This window comes from Aricia agestis, chromosome 10 (assembly GCF_905147365.1).
Source record: "Aricia agestis chromosome 10, ilAriAges1.1, whole genome shotgun sequence".
In the NCBI taxonomy this organism is placed as follows: domain Eukaryota; kingdom Metazoa; phylum Arthropoda; class Insecta; order Lepidoptera; family Lycaenidae; genus Aricia; species Aricia agestis.
The window spans coordinates 285970-307676 of record NC_056415.1 but is presented as its reverse complement, the minus strand read 5'-3'; the positions used below and the strand labels follow the sequence as shown (position 1 = coordinate 307676).

The window sequence follows — 21707 nt, the reverse complement described above, 5'->3', positions numbered from 1 at the left end:
GACTAAAATTAACTCGAGTTTTGTAACTCGAACTCAATTCAAATGACGTGAATTTTTACTCGATTTAATTCGAGTTGTGTAATGTGCAACTCGAACTCAACCCGAGTTAACAGAATCAACTCGAGATTACTCGAATCGTGTTTTTCGGAGTTAGCACCTCTCTACCCGGTAGTGCGCCCCACCGCGATCCCGGATCTATGTAATCGCTTAATTCTTGTCCGACCTACGCAACAAATTATCACAATTACATCTAAGCCTACAGCTTTGCCCTTTAAAGTTACAATCGTCGAGCTTTTGGGAATATTACAAGAGAAAAGTATCCACTTCAATTCATGATTATGATTTGAATGTCAAAAAGCTGAACAGAAAGGGCTATAATGCTACCAATTTAAATGGCACGTAATAAGTGCACAAGAAGGAACTACATGTGATAACGACGGGAGAGATGGACTGTATGATACGAAGATGAGGAAAACTGTAACTACCAAATGATAACACCAAGTGAAGCGACAACTGTAATGTTCCAAGATAGAGTTAATCACAAAAACAGTAAAAACGTCAAAAGGAAAAAATGTGACATAGAAAAGTAAAAAATACAATATTTAAAAACAGAATGGTCTGTCCAGCCAGTCGCCAACAACATGCTTTTATTATTCTATAATCCCCAAGCTTTTGAAATTTCTAGAACTTTACGGTCCTACATTTATGAGACCCTAGTATGACTTTAAATTACAACCTACTTGATCTAAAGTTTGATTTTCGTGTAGTCGTATTTAAAATTCAATATGTCAGGATGCGTTCAACAAAATGAATACTCTAACAGCTAATAACAAACAGCATGAATATTCAGCGCGTTTTCATTACGGCGATATTTACATTCGATGACGTCACACATTCAGTGACGTCACTCATGCTGGGATGTTTTGGCATCGTAACGTGACGCGGCTCGTGCGGCGAGATAACTAGCTAGCTACGTTGTTCAATCATAAGTATGTAATGGCATGTGCATTTACTGAATCCTGTCAATTTAAATCCCCTATAAATGGCTAATTTGCCACAGAAAACAAAAATTAAAGACACCGCGGTAACACCTAAGGGTCAGTTGCAACCCATTCGTGAATCGTGACGCATGTTATTGCTTAGGGTCAATCAGAATTGCAGCATCACCATCTCTGTAGAAAACTATCAACATTAAGATTAGGTTATAATTATTATGATTATGATATTAGTTATTACCTATCCCCACAATCAGCATTACAATCGTGATCACATGATCTAGCGATCGCGACAGGGCAAGTGATCACTACAGAACAAGTGATCATGACATAACAATAATTATTGACCAAGATAGAGTAATGGCGGCCATACACTATGCTTCCTATCGTTCAATCGGCATGACGCTGCAGGCTTGATCCAATCTGCAGTTCGTCTATATACACCACACACAATCAGTTTGAATTGTCCAATCGGCAGCGACGTTCAGTTGAATGGATTCACCGGTGACAGACGACGATGTTTTAGCCGTTTTGCTCGTAAAAATGAAACCACCGTCCACCATCGACAAAAATCTTGACCAGACTGAACTGATGATCGCCATACACGGTCCAGTCGGCATAATCCAATCGCCATGATTAAGCCAAAAGAATCGAAATTCGATTGTGCCGTCAAGTATAACTGTCATGCCAATCCACTCCCACACACGGTCAGTTCTAACTGATCGAATCGGTAGCGTCGGACGATAGAAAGCATGGTTTATGGCCGCCATAAGTGACCACGACACAGCAAGTGACCACGTCGTCGGGGACAACGATACTCGGCGCGTTTCATTAACCGGGCGCGGGACGCCGGGCGTCGCGCGTCGGGCCATATTTCACACTCAGGTGTTCGACGTAATCAGCATTCCGATGAGATACCGCCATTTTGATATTAATTTAACTTGACAACAAATTGCCCTCGTTTATTTTGTATCGCAAAAAATGTGCGATTCGTTTAAACACTCGTAGTTGTCACTCTGAAACTAGAATTTGTTACAGCAATTTACTTGGAAGTTGGAATGAACGTTGAAAAGGAGTTATATTTTATCTAAAGTTGTATGTTTAGTCTTTAGATGCTAACTAGCTTTCTAAGGTATAAAAGAGTTTTATGTAAAACTAGCTGTTGCCCGCGACTTCGTCCGCGTGGACTTCAGTTTATAGCGCGCGGTGTCAATAAAATTGGTGTCAAAAGCTTTTTAAAACCCTGGTACCCCTTCAATCAAAATACCCAAAACAGCCGTGTAGTGTGCACATAATATGATTTTTTTTAATTAAACTTTTTTATACCTTTTAAAGCTTATTTAGCTTTATACAACTTAGCTGCATAATGCATTACACAACTTTAGCTTTGCCCAATAGCCAATACCCATAGGCCATTAAACTATTTAGGGCGGATTCGACCAAACTGGAGTAAAATTTTACTCGAGTATAACTGTCTCCTAATCTAAGTTTGCGTTTTTCCAACTTCTAATCCAAGAATGGGAGTAAATAATTAAACGGGCTATTTTGGTGGAATAAATATTAAACTGAGAATAGTTGCTGAGAACTGAGAATAACAGGGTTCACCTGTCACGGTCGGTGTCATTGTGAACTATAATTGACATTTTATTTCATACTCTTTGAGTAACTTGGTAAAATGCAAACGATTATACCCTAGAGTAAATTAAAGGAGTAAAATTATTCTCATGATAGTTATACTCGTGTAACTTCAAGTTTGGTCGAATCGGGCCTTAGTATTTATTATTGGTAGACAGTTGTTTCTGATTTCTATGTTGGTACGTGAGTTATTTAATAAAATGTATAACAATCGAAAGAATCGAAAAACCTAGTTTGACATGGTACCACCTCTTATAGAAATACGCATGAGCAAGTAATAGCGCGATCTAGGGAACTCTTGGTGCCATCTATTTTAAGTTTTTGGAACTAACTTAATTTGACCAAATTTACGCATTTTTACCCCCTTACAACCCCCTTTTCCAGTTAAAAGTAGCCTATGTCCTTTCTCAGGCTTTAGACTATCTGTGTACAACATTTCATTACAATCGGTTCAGTAGTTTTGGCGTGAAAGCGAGACAGACAGACAGAGATACTTTCGCATTTATAATATTAGTATAGATAATATTCTAACGTATTAAAAACTATAAACAAAAACATACTAACTAATAAGTATGATTAGTTCTATGTTACAATAAAGTAAAAATTAAAACGCCATCTGTTGAATCGTATTAGAACTAAAATGTTCGTATTAGAAATTGCATCGATATATTTCTGGATTTTTTATAATATTATACATAAAATATGTTTAAGATTTTTGAAATTTTATTTTAATATACATCCAAGACCCAGGAACATTGAAAACTTTTTGTTCCGCCTGCGGGACTCGAACCCAGGACCCCGGGATGAGCGCTGGCCACGCGCAATGCGAATTCATTTTCATCGATATTTTCATGGAAATAAGATATTTTCCCACATCAAAATGTAGCCTATGTCCTTTCTCAGACTCTAGAATAACTGTGTACAAAATTTCATTGCAATCGGTTCAGTAGTTTTGGCGTGAAAGCAAGACAGACAGACAGACAGACAGACAGACAGACAGACAGAGATACTTTCGCATTTATAATATTAGTATGGATAATGTAATTGAATCTTTATATAATACGTCAATCTTTATATTATTTTTGTATTAAAATTTAATTATATTTATTATCTACCTGAAATGTAATGCTTTATTAATTATTTTTATGAATGTCCTTCCTACTAAATAAGTACGTCTTGGATCTTGGAAATAGTCAGAAACAGTCCACAGCACAGACAGTTGATAAATCTGATATGTGTCTGTATCTTCTGTGTATGTTTAACAAGACCGCTAAATATTCTCAGCGTCTTCGAGAAAATTAACAATAATTATAATTTCGCCGTCAATTCTGTACCAAATGAAGTGGGCAGACTAAGCCCGGCCCAACGACGTAATTACAGCGATTTCGCCGTGACAGTTAATGCCAGTAACTCGCTCTTGACAATAATAATGCCAGTAACCGGTACAGATGCTCCGCGTAATTGGTCGCTTAATTTTCTAATTTGTTGGTTATTCAAAATGGCGTAATGTATCAAAGCTGTCTCTGTTGGTCGATTGGCATCGCTAGCTAATGACCGGCTCGACTCTATGAAATATTCCCGAGGATCTTCTTCATAATTTTGTTCTTAAGCACGTCTCATATTGTATTGCAGACATGCTAATGATGTACTCAGTGTAAATAATACTAATTAAATGTACGTCATACCACGAAAGAGATATAAAACATTAAAAATACCAATTTTAATTTCGTTAAAACCACAAAGTAGAAACCTACGTAACGAGTTAAAATAAGATTTAAATAAATTACAGATATGTTTAGAGTTTCGGGCAAAAAATACATTTAATTACAGATATATGAAACAATGGAAGCCTAAAAAAACATGGCGGTCCCATTTATGTTTGTAAAAGTTGAATATATTTCGGGCAGACGGGCCATTCTCTATTATTTTGAAGTTTTAATTACGATAATAAATTCCACGAAATTGGCCGAGAACTTTAAGTAATTCAACAACAAACAAAAATGTAACAAACATAAAGAAAGTGTTAAGACGCCGTAATTCATCGCCGCGGGTTTTCAAATTGGGCCTCGAAAACTCCGCGTGATGAAAATAATGTAGCAAATTGTGGGTTGATTAGGTTCTTTGGTTTATAAACGTAGTTTTATAAACCAAGGAAGCTAACTTTCTCAATCAAGACAATCACAAGTTTTTCACCAAGTTATGTCTGCGGAAAACTAGTCAAAATTGTGGTTTAGACAAGAGCATCTAAAATTAGATAAGTTGCCAAAATATTAGGGCCAGATATTCAGCTATTTTGTATGTACGTGAAACAGCATGATATTATTATGACGGTATGCAGCGACATTTGAATCATAAAAATTTAACCTCTTTATTGAGTGAAACTATGCTTGAATTACAAAGCTCGGGCTTTGGAACACCACATATTCCTATGACTGTATCTCCTGTGTCGCCAGGATCGAAAGCGGTATCCAACCATGAAAACCCTTCGAAATGATCAAACTTACAAAGCTAGGTGTCTCCAACATTTTCTAAGCCTGGAGCGACCTGTAGCTCGTGTGTTTGTGTAACGAATGCTAAACTTTTACACTTAGCTGGGGCCCGATAAGTGCGGAGGCAACTCGGCCACGAGAGCCCTCTAATATTCATAACCTGAGACAATGTAGTTGGGAACTTCGATCAAGGTGCCGTGTGATCCAAACGATAGACGAGAGCGGTAGAAGATAACATGGGCTCAATAATTATTGTATTGGTGCAGTCGCGTATTGTTGTTAAATGAAAGGAGAGGGATAAATGCACCTGAACATCAAATAATTATTACGTAAGACAAGTATTACGCTGAGTTTTACAATATGGACATGCCAGATAATCACAGCTCTCAAGGTGGTTCCTCCAATCGCTGTCCGTCCAGTCACACATCCAGAAGACTACTCTTTTGAAACTATGAGCAGCAGACTTAGCATAACAGCATTAGAAACAGAAAAGAATAGACATACTGACAGATTTTAGTGACGAAATGGCGGATTTCCTTTGTCAATCAGTCACTTTGTCTATTCTTCCGTAGAAAGAATCCATTTTTTTGGTGACCTGGCTAAACCTGCAGGTGTTGAACAATGAGAACTGTCTTGTAAGGTCTTGCTAATTGTCTTTCTGATCTAAAAGAAACATCAAAGTAAACTCTTTAATATCTAGTGACTTGCACCAGGCGTAGATATACTATATGCTATGAGCATCACACCTCGTCTGTCTTTCACATTTTCTTCCATAAGTTCATTACTAAAGTCTAGCTGAGGTAAATTTTGGAAAATCCTTTCTGTAATCCTGTTTAAAAAAACTTCATAGAAATAACTTCATAGAAATTAATTTAACGTGGGACAGCCATGCTTCGGCATGAATGGGCCGGCTCGACCGGAGAAATACCACGTTATCACAGAAAACCGGCGTAAAACAGCGCTTGCGCTGTGTTTTGCCGAGTGAGTGACTTTACCGGAGGCCCAATCCCCTACCCTATTCCCTTCCCTACCCTCCCTTATTCCCTTCCCTTCCCATCCCTACCCTCCCCTATTACCCTATTCCCTCTTAAAAGGCCGGCAACGCACCTGCTGCTCTTCTGATGCTGCGAGTGTCCATGGGCGACGGAAGTTGCTTTCCATCAGGTGACCCGTTTGCTCGTTTTTCCCCTTATTTCATAAAAAAAAACAAAGGTATAATATAAAAGGCTACATAATATTAACATTTTTCTATTGAACTCTTCGAGTAGCGTTTTTGGGAAACGCCACTTACTATCTAAGCTGATGTCTTACAGTCTATATGTCTCTGCAATCTTTCAGAGTACTTCGTTCAGGGGTTTGAGCTCATGCAAAACAAACAGTTGCGTATTTAAGACACAGTAATGGCTAAGCGATTCTATTAAGTGGCTAGTTCGAGTTAGCCGTAATTGGACGGCGGAGAGGCCGGCGGGGCGCGGCGCGGGGGGAGTCTCCGCGGGCCTCTTGTCTACTAAATTATACAAGACAAACATTATTGTGTTTAGAAATATATTTCTATATTTTTATATAATTTATACTAGCTTTTGCCCGCGGCTTCGCTCGCGTTAAGAAGTATTATTATATACAATCTTTCATCCCCTATTTTATCTCATTAGGGGTAGAAATCATCAAAATCCTTTCTTAGTGGATGCCTACGTCATATTATCTACCTGCATGCCAAATTTCAGCCCGATCCGTCCAGTGGTTTGGACTGTGCGTTGATAGATCACTATGTCAGTCAGTCACTTTTGAGTTTTATATAAGTATATAGATGGTTTATCTGTTATAATAATATTAGTCTCCCGGTCAAAATATCTAATACGATAAAAATTACCTGCTTGAAAGTTGAGAATTCCCATAAAAACTGCGTCAGCTTCTAAAAAGTATACTGAAATTAGTCAAATACAGAAAAAATTAAATGTCAATTGATGTTTTGACAGTATCAACAATAACATCTATGCGTTCAAAGTCATATATACTGTCAGTTGTCTCGAACTCTCTTCAACCCCCTACTTACTGTCATCCCTAATCACTAATCTCTAAATATTCTACTTTCTTTTTGAATCTCCAAAAAGGACAAGTTTCTATATTCTGCTATGGATATTTTCTATTCCCTCCTCTCTCGAGACCGGCACTAAAATATAAAATAAAATCCCAACAGCGCTCTATAACCCGATAATGTAATATGAAACTGCCACGCACTGTAATTTACTTCCACAAAAGTTCGCGTAAGTAATGAGAAAACTTACAAACCTCACCGGGCAGCCATTTTGTTTTAACTCAACAACAGAATTATCGTGAGTGATACTTCGGAGTTTAACAACTTGTAGTTCTGATGAATATGAGCGCAGCTAATCTTGCTAACTACTTTCATAAATAATAATGAAAATGGATGTACTACTTTTGTTGCTATAATTATTTTTACTATGGTAATTAAGGACAGGTCTTTAATACGATACGTCCCGATATCGAATTTACGTTAGTTTTTCTCATTGGAATAGTTTTCGAACCTGCGATAGACATCATATTCACGACGTCCAAAAAGTGTACCTATTTCAAAATACCAATTTTATATAACAATATTAATTTTCACTTATTAAAATATTGAACTAAATGAATACACAAACGTAAGGGCAGATATATTACGTTACTTTTATGAAATAAGGGGGCAAACGAGCAAACGGGTCACCTGATGGAAAGCAACTTTCGTCGCCCATGGACATTCGCAGCATCAGAGGAGATGCAGGTGCGTTGCCGGCTTTTTAAGAGGGAATAGCGTAATAGGGGAGGGTAGAGAAGGGAATGGGGGAGGGTAGAGAAGGAAATAGGAGAGGTTAGGGAAGGGAAAAGGGTAGGGGATTGAACACAGCGCAAGCGCTGTTTCACGCCGGTTTTCTGTGAGCCCGTGGTATTTCTCCGGTCGAGCCGGCCCATTCGTGCCAAAGCAGGCTCTCCCAAGTCAAATTCTATTTCTTTCTATTCTATTCTATTTTATTTTCTAGAGATATTCTAAAGAATATCTCTAGAAAATAAAATTTGCATACCAAGACTCAACAGGTAACTGAACGTAAATTAGTGTTAAATATGCACATAATTATTATTATGTTATAGACGTACGAATAAAGTACGTACATCATAATTATATTTACATTAAATTTTATTACTCGTATGAGAACACAATGTAGGTACCTATATAATTAATAAAAATACTTAACTTTAATTATTTCTAAATTAAACCGTATTATTCTGACCTGACCTGATCTAATGAAACACAGTAAAGTTTTACCTCTTTTTAAATCTGATAGTAAGTCGAACCCATCAAATTTCCGACCTATATCTATCTTACCCACATTGAGTAAAATTTATGAAAAGATAATACTGAATCAATTACTAACGCACCGCAATATAAATAATATTTTACATAATAAACAATTTGGATTTACAAAGGGACGGTCTACTACAGACGCAGGCGTTGAATTGATCAGTAGTATTTTTAATGCCTGGGAGACGTCGCAGGATGCTCTAGGAGTTTTTTGCGATCTCTCAAAGGCTTTTGACTGCGTGCAACATAAAACATTGGTCAGGAAACTCTGTCACTATGGCATAAAAGGCACAGCACTCGCCCTCCTAAAATCGTACTTGTCAAATAGAACTCAGAGGGTTGAGATAAATGGTAAAAAATCTGCTGGCACTAAAATTGAAATGGGGGTCCCACAGGGGTCTAATTTAGGACTCTCTATATAAATGACCATTCTTAATCAAAGATAAACATGGGATAGTATTATTTGCTGATGATACATCGCTTACATTTAATATTAAACGGCTTAATGCGTGTTATGACGAAGTAAATAATGCTCTCTTAAAGATTGTACATTGGTTTAGCGTTTATAATCTTTTACTCAATAGTAAAAAAAACCAAATGTATTAAATTCACACTGCCCAATGTAAGGCAAACGGAAACCAATGTGCTTTTAAATAGTGATGTTATAGAGCTAGTGGATACAGCTGTATTTTAGGTATAACACTAGATTCCAAGCTTCAGTGGGGCCCTCATATTGCTGGGTTGGCCGACAGACTCAGTTCAGCAGCATATGCAGTAAGTAAGATTAGACATTTTTCTGATGAAGCAACAGCACGTCTAGTTTACTTTAGTTACTTTCATAGTGTTATGTCCTACGGCATTTTGCTGTGGGGCAATGCTGCAGATATAAATACAATTATTGTGCTGCAGAAGCGAGCTGTTCGGGCAATCTACAAGCTAGCCCGTAAAACTTCACTTAGAGAAAAATTGAAGGAAACTGGAATCTTAACTGTTGCTTCTCAATATGTCCTATCAAATATAGACATATAATACATATGTTAAAAAGAATATATATGAATTCAAGAAAAAATGTGATACCCATGGGAGAAATACTCGTAATAAACATAAGCTTGAAATTCCGGTGACTAGACTTACTAAAGTCAAAAATTCTTTTAAAGGTCAATGTACCTATATCAAAATCTTTCAATTAATAAATTTAAAAAAGTTGTTAAAGAACGTTTGTGTACCAAAGCATACTATAAAGTTACTGATTTCATGAATGATAGTACACCGTGGGAATAAGGTCGCCCCCTGTAGAGCTGTTTCTGTATATTATTTTATTGTAATATTGTACACTTGTTGTATTTAGTTTTTTTTATTTACTCATAATGACATTGTAATTTTCCATCTTTTTAGTAAAAGATGGCCCTTAAGTAAGAAGTGTCAAGTGTCAATTGTCATAGACAAAGCTCTGTTGTTTTTCTCTTTTTTTTCTTTATTTCTCTCACATTTAGGCAAAGTAAGACTGCCACTCATTTTCTTAATTTTTTGTAGTTTTATATTTTATTTTTTGTTATTTTGATTTATTGCTAGCCTGAAAAAATTATTTTGTGATGTCACACCTTTGGTCCCAGCATAAAACCAGTGCAGCAGACTTATAGTCGCTGCTAATGCTGAGCTGGGTCACGCTTGACGTCACACAATTTAATATTATTGTATTCTTTATTTCTTTGTGTATTTTTGTAGTAATGATACATTGTGTTGTGTGATTGTCAAAATAAACTTATTCCTATTCTTATTCATTGTCCAGCATCCAGTATATTGTGTCCCCTTACAGTACCAATCTAGATAAAAAATTAGGTCACAGGTGCTAAGTAACGTTAGTGTCTCTGTACTGGTGATAGATGTCTCTCCACAGGCGGTAGGCGCTCGGACTAGGCATGTCGGCGGTCCGCAGCTCCTGGTCTATGTACAGGAACGTCAGCTTGTCTCTGGTGCTCGGCGCCCACCGCACCGGCAGGTCACCTGGAGTCGGATTGCTGGAACAATTAGATTTAATAAACAATAGTTTATTTTCAAATTTATAAATTCAAACTTGAAATTGTTTGGTTTCTATAACACAAGTAAAACTATGGATGTATGCTATCTGACGTCGTGATGTAAACATCCTGCTTTTTACTATTACAAAATATTATTATTATTATTATTATTATTTATTATGTTTGTTAATAAAGAATTTGTATAAAATCAGATTTTTTTAATAGAATTTGTTAATTTATATCTACTTTTTCGTATGACCATCTATGTTGATGTCTACGGAACAATATTTCGTAAGTTTACAAATAACTAATAAGTGAATGGAATTTCTGGAAATGTTCATTTATCACAAATGATTATTATAATCGGTCTAATGGAATATGGAAATGTTAAATCCAAAATAATATTTTAATGAGAACATAATAATATTATTATTATTTAACGAATGAGATTTTGTTAAAAGTAAACAGGTATATATAAATAGATACGATTCACATGCAATTAATACAAGAACCAAAATAACAAGCTATTTAATTTTTCTGTTATTCATTTATTAAATATCATAACGGAGATTTTTCTCCAAATATAAGTACTCATTGTAGGATTGAAATTAGAGAGTCATAATAATATTGTTGCTTTAGGATTACAAGATCCTTACCCATATTTAGCAAAATTGGTCCACATTGTAGTCATGTAGTCGATTATTTTGGCGTCTTCGCTGTTGATTCGAAATGGTAATATATATCCATTGAATAAGTAAGCCAAATCATCGGCGTGGGAAGCCCCGGGCTGGTTCCAGAAGCCGGTGAGAAATTTCATAAAGTTTCTTCTACCAGAGTAATCGAAAACATAATTGTAAACTGATGACTTATTTCTTTCGTTGTAAATCTGCGACTCGAATATGTTAGGTAATTCGAAATATAAATGCTTGTACAGTTCGGACATGTTCAAAACTTTGTCCCAGCCAATTCTATCGTCTCCAAAGTAGAATTGTTTTACTTTGTCTGAGACCGCCATCGCTTCACTATGTGACGAAAACTTTAAGTCGGACCCAATTAAGTACCTGCCATTCCTCTCTTCTATTAGCTCCTTCGACGTTTCCATGGCTATCAGAAATATACCTTCGTTACTATTAAACCCGAACATCATGGGTATATCTTTGGGGTATTTAGTCATAAGGTTGTAGGGCAAATCGGTGATTAACGGTTCCGCCCCTGGTATATCCTCCTCGACGCATGGCATATGAAATAATTGAGTCTCAAAGAATATATCCAGAGGCTTCGTCGCTTTTATCGAAGTCAAATCTTTGTAATTCATCTCTGAGAATATTTTGTATATTTCGTGAGGATCCTCTGTATTATGTCCCGATGCTTTAGCTAAGAGACTCTCTATCCAAACGGGGTTCCTGTTTGTCCCCCAAGGGGCGATCGAAGTTCCGCTCTGTACTATAGCTTTACTGAATAAACCTTCAGTCGCTTTGCTGGCTAGTAGTAAAGATACAGAAGTACCGCCGGCACTTTCTCCAAATATGGTTATAGCATTTGGATCGCCGCCAAAAGCCGCGATATTATTTTTGACCCATTTAAGAGCCGCTACTTGGTCCTTGAGGCCGGCGTTTCCCGGGGCCTCCTTGATCTTTAGACACGTGAATCCCAGCGCACCGAGTCTGTAGTTGAACGTTACTAGAATAACGTCCTTCTGAACGAGGAAATTTGGTCCATAAAGGAAATTCCCTCCGCTGCCCAGCTTGAAGGCTCCGCCGTGTATCCAAAACATCACCGGCAAAGGTCCCATGGCGTGTGCTGGAACGTATACGTTTATCTTCAGGCAGTCCTCGGTCCCGACGACTAAAAAGCCTAGAGATTGTGGGCACATGTAGATGTCGTCGACCGCCTTGTACACACCCCTCCATCGTGGAGGGGGGCCGGGAGCCTAAAACCAACACGAAAAGATAAGAAACGATTTATAATATACTGCCTTGAAGGTTTAATTACTGTTTAAAATGTTCCTATCACGTCGTTTTGCAAACTTGATTATAAAAACTATTAAAGCTAAACATTAAATAAAACAAGTCTTATTAATAGCGTTTAAGACCTAAAACGAGTAATAATTTGAAGGTTATAGTATGAAAACAAAAATATCAAAACAATCAATGAAATTCAATATTTAGGAGTAATCAACATAAAATTATCTTGTCTATATAATATTATATTTTATTGAATCCCTATCCATACTAATACTATAAATGCGATAGTGTATCTGTCTGTCTGTCTGTCTATCTGTCTGTCTGGCTGTCTGTCTGTTACCACTTCACGCCCAAGCCGCTGAACCAATTTTGCTGAAATTTGGTATGTATATATTTTGAGCCCTGGGAAAGGACATAGGTTACTTTTTATCCCGGGAAAATGTACGGTAGGTACTCGCGCGATAAACGATTTTTGGCGCAACGGAGTTGCAGGCGTCATCTAGTTCTATATAAATGACCTAGTACTATTTAATAACTGACCTACCTCTACAAATTATCGCGTGCCCACTAACAGTAATATGGATCAAATAATTTTGGTAGTTTCTTTAATAATCATGTAAAATTCTGTCTGTCTCATTTCGGGTTACAATTTTTGTCGATTTTCAGATAATATAATATGTATTAAAACTCTGAAATTTTTGAAAATGATAAATGTATACAAATGTATTTAAGTCTTCTGTAACGTATTCTTTGTTGTGGTCGCTAATGACCCTGATGTTAAAGCGACCTTAAATGAAATAATTAAAAAAATAAAAATATATATGTATATATATATATATATATATATATATATATATATATATATATATATATATATATATATATATATATATATATATATATATATATAAATATAAATATATAATAAACCGCTCTGGTCGATTTTCATCTATTATTAAACATTATATATAATATATATATATATATATATATATATATATATATATTAGACCGGTTCAAATCGACTATTTTTTTTTTCAAAACCCGCAGTGAAATATTAAAAAAAAAAAATTCCCATGTTATTTACGTTTAAATAACATGGGAATTTTTTTTTTTTTAATTTGGAATTTTACAACTCATTTTTGAATTAACATGTCGGGATGAGCGATACATATTTTTGAAGGAAATTGAACGCTCTAAATAAATTGTCTCTTATGTTTTTTCTGTAAGTTCACTCCTTCAAAAGTTATTCGAGTTTAAAATCCAACATGTAATCAATTCAACGTTTTTTTCCTTAATTGTGATATAATAATAATTACTTATCTTCAAAAAAAATTATTGTACACTTATTAATTGTATAGTTGATAGCTTTACGTTTAACACGATTATTTTCAGTTGATAAAATTTACGATAACATTACAAAATTACATTTACATTCATTTTTACATTTCAAAATCGTAATTATAACAAACAGCTAGGAACCAGAACAACAATTGAGCAACAGTACCGAAAAAGTAAGTTGATATTACAGCACATCTCTATTTCACCGGTAAAGAAGTGCACTACATTTCCTATAAACCACAGTTGGTCATTATTCCAAAATTTATGTACATACAATCCAAATTTAAATAAAAAGTCAACTATTTTTAATAGCAGAATCATAAAGATCTACTTTATCAACGACGTTAAACTTGATGATTCAATATTTTAAGCCAAATTTTTTTTTTCAATAATAATTATGAAATATTTAAGAAAAATTAAAATAAAACGTTAAAATATATATATATATATATTTTAACGATTATGATATATATTTTAAAAATTTTTTTATATATATAAATATATAAAAAAAATTTTAATTTTTTTATATATTTATATATATATATATATATATATATATATATATATATATATATATATATATATATTTTGTTTAATAATAGATGAAAATCGACCAGAGCGGTTTATTTTATTTTCTCACAATATAAGTTAAGAGGGCGACTAACGCAAAAAATCAAACATCGTCCTTCAGTCTTCACTCTCACGCCCGTCTTTCATATGCCAGGTGAAAAAGGACGACGCAGATTCATTGCCAAATTAGTTTTTTTTTTCTCAATAACTCGTTAAATATACATTTTAAAAATCCGCCTAGGCAGCTTCTCAATGATAGAATTGTATACAATGTGTTAAAATATTAGTTTAATGTACGGTTATGGCAATAATATATGAAAAATTCGTGACGATGCATCTTTGTGATTTTTTTCTATCGAGAAAATTTTAAGATATCGTGTTTTCGCTAGGATATCCTTGGAAATATAATGCAATAGCAATATAAGCAATTCGGGGCTTATTTTCAAGTATAAATTTGAGTTACAAAATCGTCAATTATTTAGGGTTAGTCGCCTCCTTAAAAAATTATCAAAGTTTGTAAGTGACAAGTGTTTATTTATTAACTTTATTCATGGGTGTTAAAGTATTACCTGAAACCTCTTTTCAACAGTGGCATAAGGTATTCCAATATACTGCAGCACGGTGCCGTCCGCGCTTATTCTGCCGCCGACCACTCCCTGCGCCAGACTCACTTCCGGCGCCGGCTGGTCCACCAGGTTCATCACAAACAAACTGAACAGTACCAAATATTTTATGTTCACATTGTTGACAAATATGGTACCTAAGCCTACAGACTTGATTTTAACGTTCGTCATATTGACTAATTCCTATTTAGTCGATACTGCACATCCTATACAAGTACTCGCGGCAAAATCTCGTTCTCGACTGGTATTTGTTCCTGTGCTGCTAATTATTGTTCCGATAATGACCTCTTTACATGATATAACGAGTTACAGATCACAAAAAATAGTCTTATCGTATCTTTTGCATAATATTTTTGTTATCTGCTACCTCGGTTATACTTACAATTTTAATGCGGATTATTGATATTGGATAGGTACTCTAGATAACTAAATATTAGTATGTGACATTGTCGGGTATCAAAAATACATTCGAATTCTTTTTTGTCTCATTACTTTCCGAAATGGTTGTCGGCGCCAAAAGTAACTGCACTAAGGTTTATACTTTATATCAAAAATCAAAATCAAAAATATTTATTTCTAAATAGGTTAACAAAGTTCACACTTTTAGAACGTCGTGTCTACATGAGGCCTACCACCGGTTCGGGAACTACCCCGCCGAGAAGAACCGGCGTAAGAAACTCGCCACCTCTTACCAAAAAGGTGGAAAGTAACAATGATAGTTTAAACTAATTTAAGCTAAGTATGTAAGTAAAGTAAGTAAAAATATGGTTTTTACCGACAGTATCTTAAAAATAACGGTAATCAAGGATTAACACCATTTTTTTTCATTTTTATTTTGCAACGCGCCGTAGCGCAGGATCTAAAATTATAATTTTGTCTCATTTTATTTGTCTCTTTTAACTAAACCAGCTATTTTTCTGAACAATAATTTTATTTTATCAATAAAATAAAATAATAATTATTGTCCATCGTAAAGATGCACAAATTCTTTCCATTTGCTTTTTGATAATAACCCAACTTGGTTACCATTATTATTTAACCGTATTATTTCAAGATTTAAATGAGTCATTGACCTTCACCTCTAGACATCTTTTTATGTTGTATTACGGCTCAATTAAAATATCAACCGTGGTCAATGTTCTCAGGTGATAAAAAACGTGTGCACTTCACACGAGATAAATGCATTCAATATCAACACGATATACTTGCAACGTCCTCAATATCAACACAATATACTTGCAACGTCCTCAATATTATCTCATTTGCTAAACTGGCGTGAAACATTAAAATTACAATGAATTTGTAATTATTGATTAAAATAATTATTGCATAAAAAATTTATATTATTTATAACTTTTTAGGGTCAATTCAGACCGCAACGCGACGCGTAGATACATTTCGTCAAGTGTGGATTTGACAGATTTGCAAGACTCTAAATCTACACTTTATTTATAACGAGTATCCCTATCCATACTATTATTATAAATGCGAAAGTGTGTCTGTTTACCTCTTCACGCTTACGTACCGCAGAACCGATTTTGCTACGGAGATACTTTCTAGTCCCGGGGAAGGACATAGAATACTGTTTATTCCCAGAAAAAGTACGGTTCCCGCCACAGAAATAGATCGAGATAGATACCGCATATCGCTCCATTTGTATGACAACGAGCGTGCCACTTTTTCATAGCTACAGTGTCGTATCGATGATAAGAAAAGTACCCATTATCTAGATTCTAGGCCAACGTTTCTATTTGAATTTTTACAGCTCAATACGGCACTTTTAGGCATTTGGCATTTTTAAAATTCCGTTTGACGTCCGATTCCGACAGCAGACTAAAGAACAGACTTTCGAAAGCCGAGCATTGCTCGTCGTTTGAGAGCGCGATATGGCACGCGAAGTACATGCATATGCGGTATCTATTATGAACTACGTCTGTGGTTCCCGCGCGAAAAACGAATTTTCGCGCAAATCTAGTTAGAATTAGATAATAATTAATATGAAACCGACGAAGCATTCAGCTATCATTAGGTAACAAAAACCCAGTCGAACAAATTAAATTAAGAAATAACTATAATGTCGAATAGGTTTTTTCATTAACAAAAATACATATTAACAAAAATACAAAATAATGTTATGTACATATTTAAGTGACAATTAGTTATCTATTATGTTTCAGAATTTAGAGTTTACTGAGTTATACTCCAAGAAGTATTTTTGGCATAAAAGTAGAGTCTAGAAAAGATACGCAAATGTAAAAAATATGTATCTTGCATAAAATTATTATTTTTAACAAAAAATTAAAACCGACTTCCAAGGTAAAAACAATAATAATATGAACTAAAAAGTATTAAATAACTCTTACTCTATAATAGTGCATTTTTCAGAATTCGTCTAAATCTCAACTATTTCGGTACAAATCAAAATCAAAAATATTTTTATTCGGAGTAATTTTTTTACAAAAACTTTACCGAACGTCGATACTACGGTGCCTACCACCGGTTCGGGAACTAATCCGGCGAGAAGAACCGGCGTAAGAAACTCGCACGGGGCCATCTTTTACTAAAAAGATGGAAAATTACAATTTAAAACATATAACAGTACAACACGGTCACATTCATGTATATTACATCCCGGGATGTATATCTTTACATTATATTAACCGGACGCAGCACTGGAATGTACATGCAAGCATCGTATGACGTCATCACCATGCGTCTAGTTAATTTGACTGTGTTATATAACAATATTATGACTAAGAGCTATTTACAATAGGAATTACTTATAAAAAATATACTAGTAGCCTGTAAGAACCACCCTATTCCCAAGGTGTGTTGTCGTCGATGAAATCATTGATTTTATAATAAGCTTTAGTACACAAACGTTCTTTTACTACATTTTTAAATTTATTGATAGAGAGATTTTGAACGTTTTCTGGGATTCTATTGTACAGGCGTATACACTGGCCTTTAAAATATTTGCTGACTTTGCTAAGTCTGATCACTGGTATTTCTAATTTGTTCTTATTCCTAGTGTTAAAACAATGATTGTCGCTTTTCTTTTTGAAACTATTTAAGTTCTTTCTTTCATACAGTACGTTATCCAAAACATATTGAGATGCGACGGTCAGAATATTTATTTCCTTAAACTTTTCTCTTAAGGATTCACACGATGACATCTTATAAATAGAACGTATGGCTCGTTTCTGCAGCACGAATATTGCATTAATGTCCGCTGCATTTCCCCATAGAAGGATTCCATAGGACATAATGCTGTGGAAGTAAAATAAATAAAAAATAAAAAATGTTTTATTTCTGAGTAAATTTGAATCAAATTTTTTCAGAATGTCTACCTGATGCCTACCACCGGTTCGGGAACTACCCCGGCGAGAAGAACCGGCGTAAGAAACTCGCACGGGTTCCACTTTTTACCAAAAAAGTGAGAGAAAAATTATTCTTTTAAAATAAAGTTTACAATTTTGTAACTTAATATTATATACAATGTCAACATACATAATTGTAAGTCATAATATAATAATGTAGAAGTAGCCTTGCAAGAAGCCATCCTACTCCCAAGATGTGCCATCTTCTATGAAATCATTGACCTTATAATAAGCTTTGGCACACAAACGCTCTTTGACTACTTTTTTAAATTTATTAATGGAAAGATTTTGAACGTTTTCTGGGATTTTATTGTAAAGGCGTATACATTGACCTTTAAAAGATTTACTGACTTTACTAAGTCTGATCACTGGCATGTCCAGCTTGTGCTTATTTCTAGTATTTCTACAGTGAATGTCACTTTTAACTTTAAATTTATTTATATTTTTTCTAACATATATTACATTATCCAAAATGTATTGAGAAGCAACAGTTAGAATACCAATTTCTTTAAATTTATCTCTCAGAGATTCTAAAGCAGACATTTTATAAATAGAACGTATGGCTCGCTTCTGCAGCACAAATATTGTATTAATGTCGGCAGCGTTTCCCCATAAAAGGATTCCATATGACATCCTACTATGAAAATAACTAAAATATACTAATCGTGCCGTGTCTTCGTCAGAAATTTCTCTAATTTTTCTGACTGCATATGCTGCAGAACTGAGCCTACCTGCTAGATTAGCAATGTGAGGACCCCACTGTAATTTACTATCAAGTGTAATACCTAGGAATACAGTGTTATCTACCAAATTCATCTTCTCATCATTTAATAGCACATTGGTTTGGACTTGCCTAACATTGGGCAAAGTAAACTTTATACATTTAGTTTTACTAGAATTTAAAAGTAAGTTATTAACATTAAACCAATGTACTATTTTTGAGAGAGCACTGTTTACCTCGTCGTAGTTCGACTGTTGTCGCTTCACTTTAAAAATAAGTGAAGTGTCATCAGCAAAAAGCACTATCTCATTATTATTATCCTTTAGTAGATAAGGTAAGTCATTTATATAGATGAGAAAAAGAAATGGGCCTAAGATAGATCCCTGTGGGACACCTAATTCTATTTTGGTTCCATTGGACCTTTTACTATTTACCTCAACCCTTTGAGTCCTATTTTTAAGGTAAGAAGTCAAAAGGCTGAGAGCAGAGTCCTTTATGCCGTAGTGGCGCAGTTTCCTGATCAATGTAGCATGCTCAACACAATCGAAGGCTTTGGAGAGATCGCAAAACACACCTAAGGCATCCTGCGACTCCTCCCAAGCTTCAAAAATACTACAAAGAAGTCCTATACCAGCATCCGTTGTGGATCGACCCTTAGTAAATCCGTATTGGTTATCGTGCAGCAAATTATTTGAATTAAAATGCACTAGTAATTGTTTTAAAATAATTTTTTCAAATATTTTACTAAAGGTCGGTAGAATCGATATAGGCCTGAAATTAGTGGGATCCGATTTAGTCCCGGCTTTAAATAAAGGAACAATCTTGCTATGCTTCATCAAGTCAGGAAAAACACCATTTTTTATGCAGTTATTAAAAATCATTGCTAGATGAGGAGCTACGATATCAATTATTGATTTAATAATTTTTGTAGACATGCCCCAGAGATCTGCAGTATTTTTAATATTCAACAATTTAAAGGTATCAATAATATCTCTGGGGTTAATTTCTCTAAACTTAAAATTGACATCACACTCCTTTACATTGTCTCTGAGTAGCTTTTCGGCAGCTTCAGGTGAAGAATTTAAATTTTTAGTCGTTGAGACCGGAATGTCAGCAAAAAACTTTTCAAAGACCGTCGCAACTTCTTGATCATTAGTAATCTTTTTATTTTCAAAGTATAGTTCAAAATCAGAGCTGCGACAGGATACATTTCCAGTCTCACCAGCTATAACCTGCCATGTTGTTTTTATTTTATTTTGAGAGTGTTTAATTTTGTTTTTTATGTACAGGGCTTTAGCAGCTTTGCAAACTTTTCTAAAGGTTTTTGAGTAGTTTTTAACATATGCTTTAAATACTTCACTATTGTTATTACACCTTTCATCATATAGTTCATATAATCTTTTTCTACTAATTTTAATCCCCTTTGTTGCCCATTCAATAAATTTAGTTTTTTTATTACTGTTTCTAACTGTTTTAGAAGTAAATATTGAATTAAATTGAGTTCTTATCACCTTAAATAATTTATTAAAAGCTTCATCAGAGCTATGTGACCTATCCAATAAATGGATATTTGAATTTAATTTACTTCTAAATTGCTCAATACGTTTTGTGGTCACAGGAATAAACACAAGATTTTTCTTCGCGTCACTGTCACATTTCATATTAAAAGAAGCTATTTGTCCACAGTGATCAGAACTTAGCTTATTAATTATTTCTTTTTTATCAGGAATAAGATTAGTAAATATGTTGTCAATACAAGTGGCTGTAGTCTCACAGACCCTTGTAGGTTCCTGAAACAAACTGTAAAGGTTATACGATTGAAATAAAGATGTGAATCTAACAGTAGTGGAGGTTAAATCTAATAAATTAATGTTAAAATCACCACATATAATAACCTTTTTATTAGATGCACATATTTTTGACAAAATTTGTTCCATTGTTACTTCAAAAGAATCGTATAACCCTGATGGAGGCCTGTATACGCCCACAATGATTAGATGGCTCAGCTCTATGCAGGCCACCTCTATTATTCGTTCAGTAGAGAGACTCACAATATCCTTACGTTCCTTAAACTTCAAATTGTTTCTGATTAAAATTAGAGAGCCTCCTCTAATGGCATTTTCTCTACTGAACGAACTTGCTATCTGGTGATCATTGAAATTGAAAATGAGTTCATGTGATCTGAACCAATGTTCAGATATACACATAATATCAATGTTAAATTCCTTTAAAAATAACTCAATTTCAAGTTCTTTACCTACCTAAGTAACTAAAGTAAACAAGTCGCGCTGTTTCCACTTCAGTTATTTCACTGATTTTTTAACAGCATATGCTGCAGAACTGAGCCTATCGGCCAGATTTGCAATATGCGGACCCCACTGTAATTTACTGTCTAAAGTTATACCTAGGAAAACAGTGGTGTCCACTAATTATCATTTAATAGTACATTGGTTTGTACTTGTCTAACATTTGGCAAACTGAACTTTAAACATTTCGTTTTGTTAGAATTTAATAGTAAATTATTAGCATTAAACCATTGTACTATTTTTGAGAGAGCACTATTTACCTCGTTGTAGTTATATTGTTGTCGCTTCACATTAAAAATTAGTGAAG

The 21707-nt window shown here is 34.7% G+C and overlaps 1 protein-coding gene across 2 annotated transcripts; it reads right to left on the bottom strand.

The window, feature by feature from the left end:
• Window positions 1-9632: 9632 nt before the first annotated feature.
• Window positions 9633-15217, bottom strand: LOC121731297 (esterase FE4-like). Of its 2 annotated transcripts, XM_042120666.1 has the most exons (4): window positions 14940-15217; window positions 11152-12425; window positions 10322-10495; window positions 9633-9644 (listed from the first exon to the last, which is right to left on the bottom strand). In XM_042120666.1, exons 1-3 carry the CDS (start codon window positions 15162-15164, stop codon window positions 10327-10329), a joined length of 1668 nt encoding a protein of 555 aa, XP_041976600.1. In that variant the 5' UTR covers window positions 15165-15217; the 3' UTR covers window positions 9633-9644; window positions 10322-10326. The 2 variants fall into 2 exon arrangements, with proteins under 2 accessions (XP_041976600.1, XP_041976599.1); XM_042120665.1 differs by lacking the exon at window positions 9633-9644 and having other exon boundaries at window positions 10190-10495.
• Between the last annotated feature and the right edge of the window lie 6490 nt (window positions 15218-21707).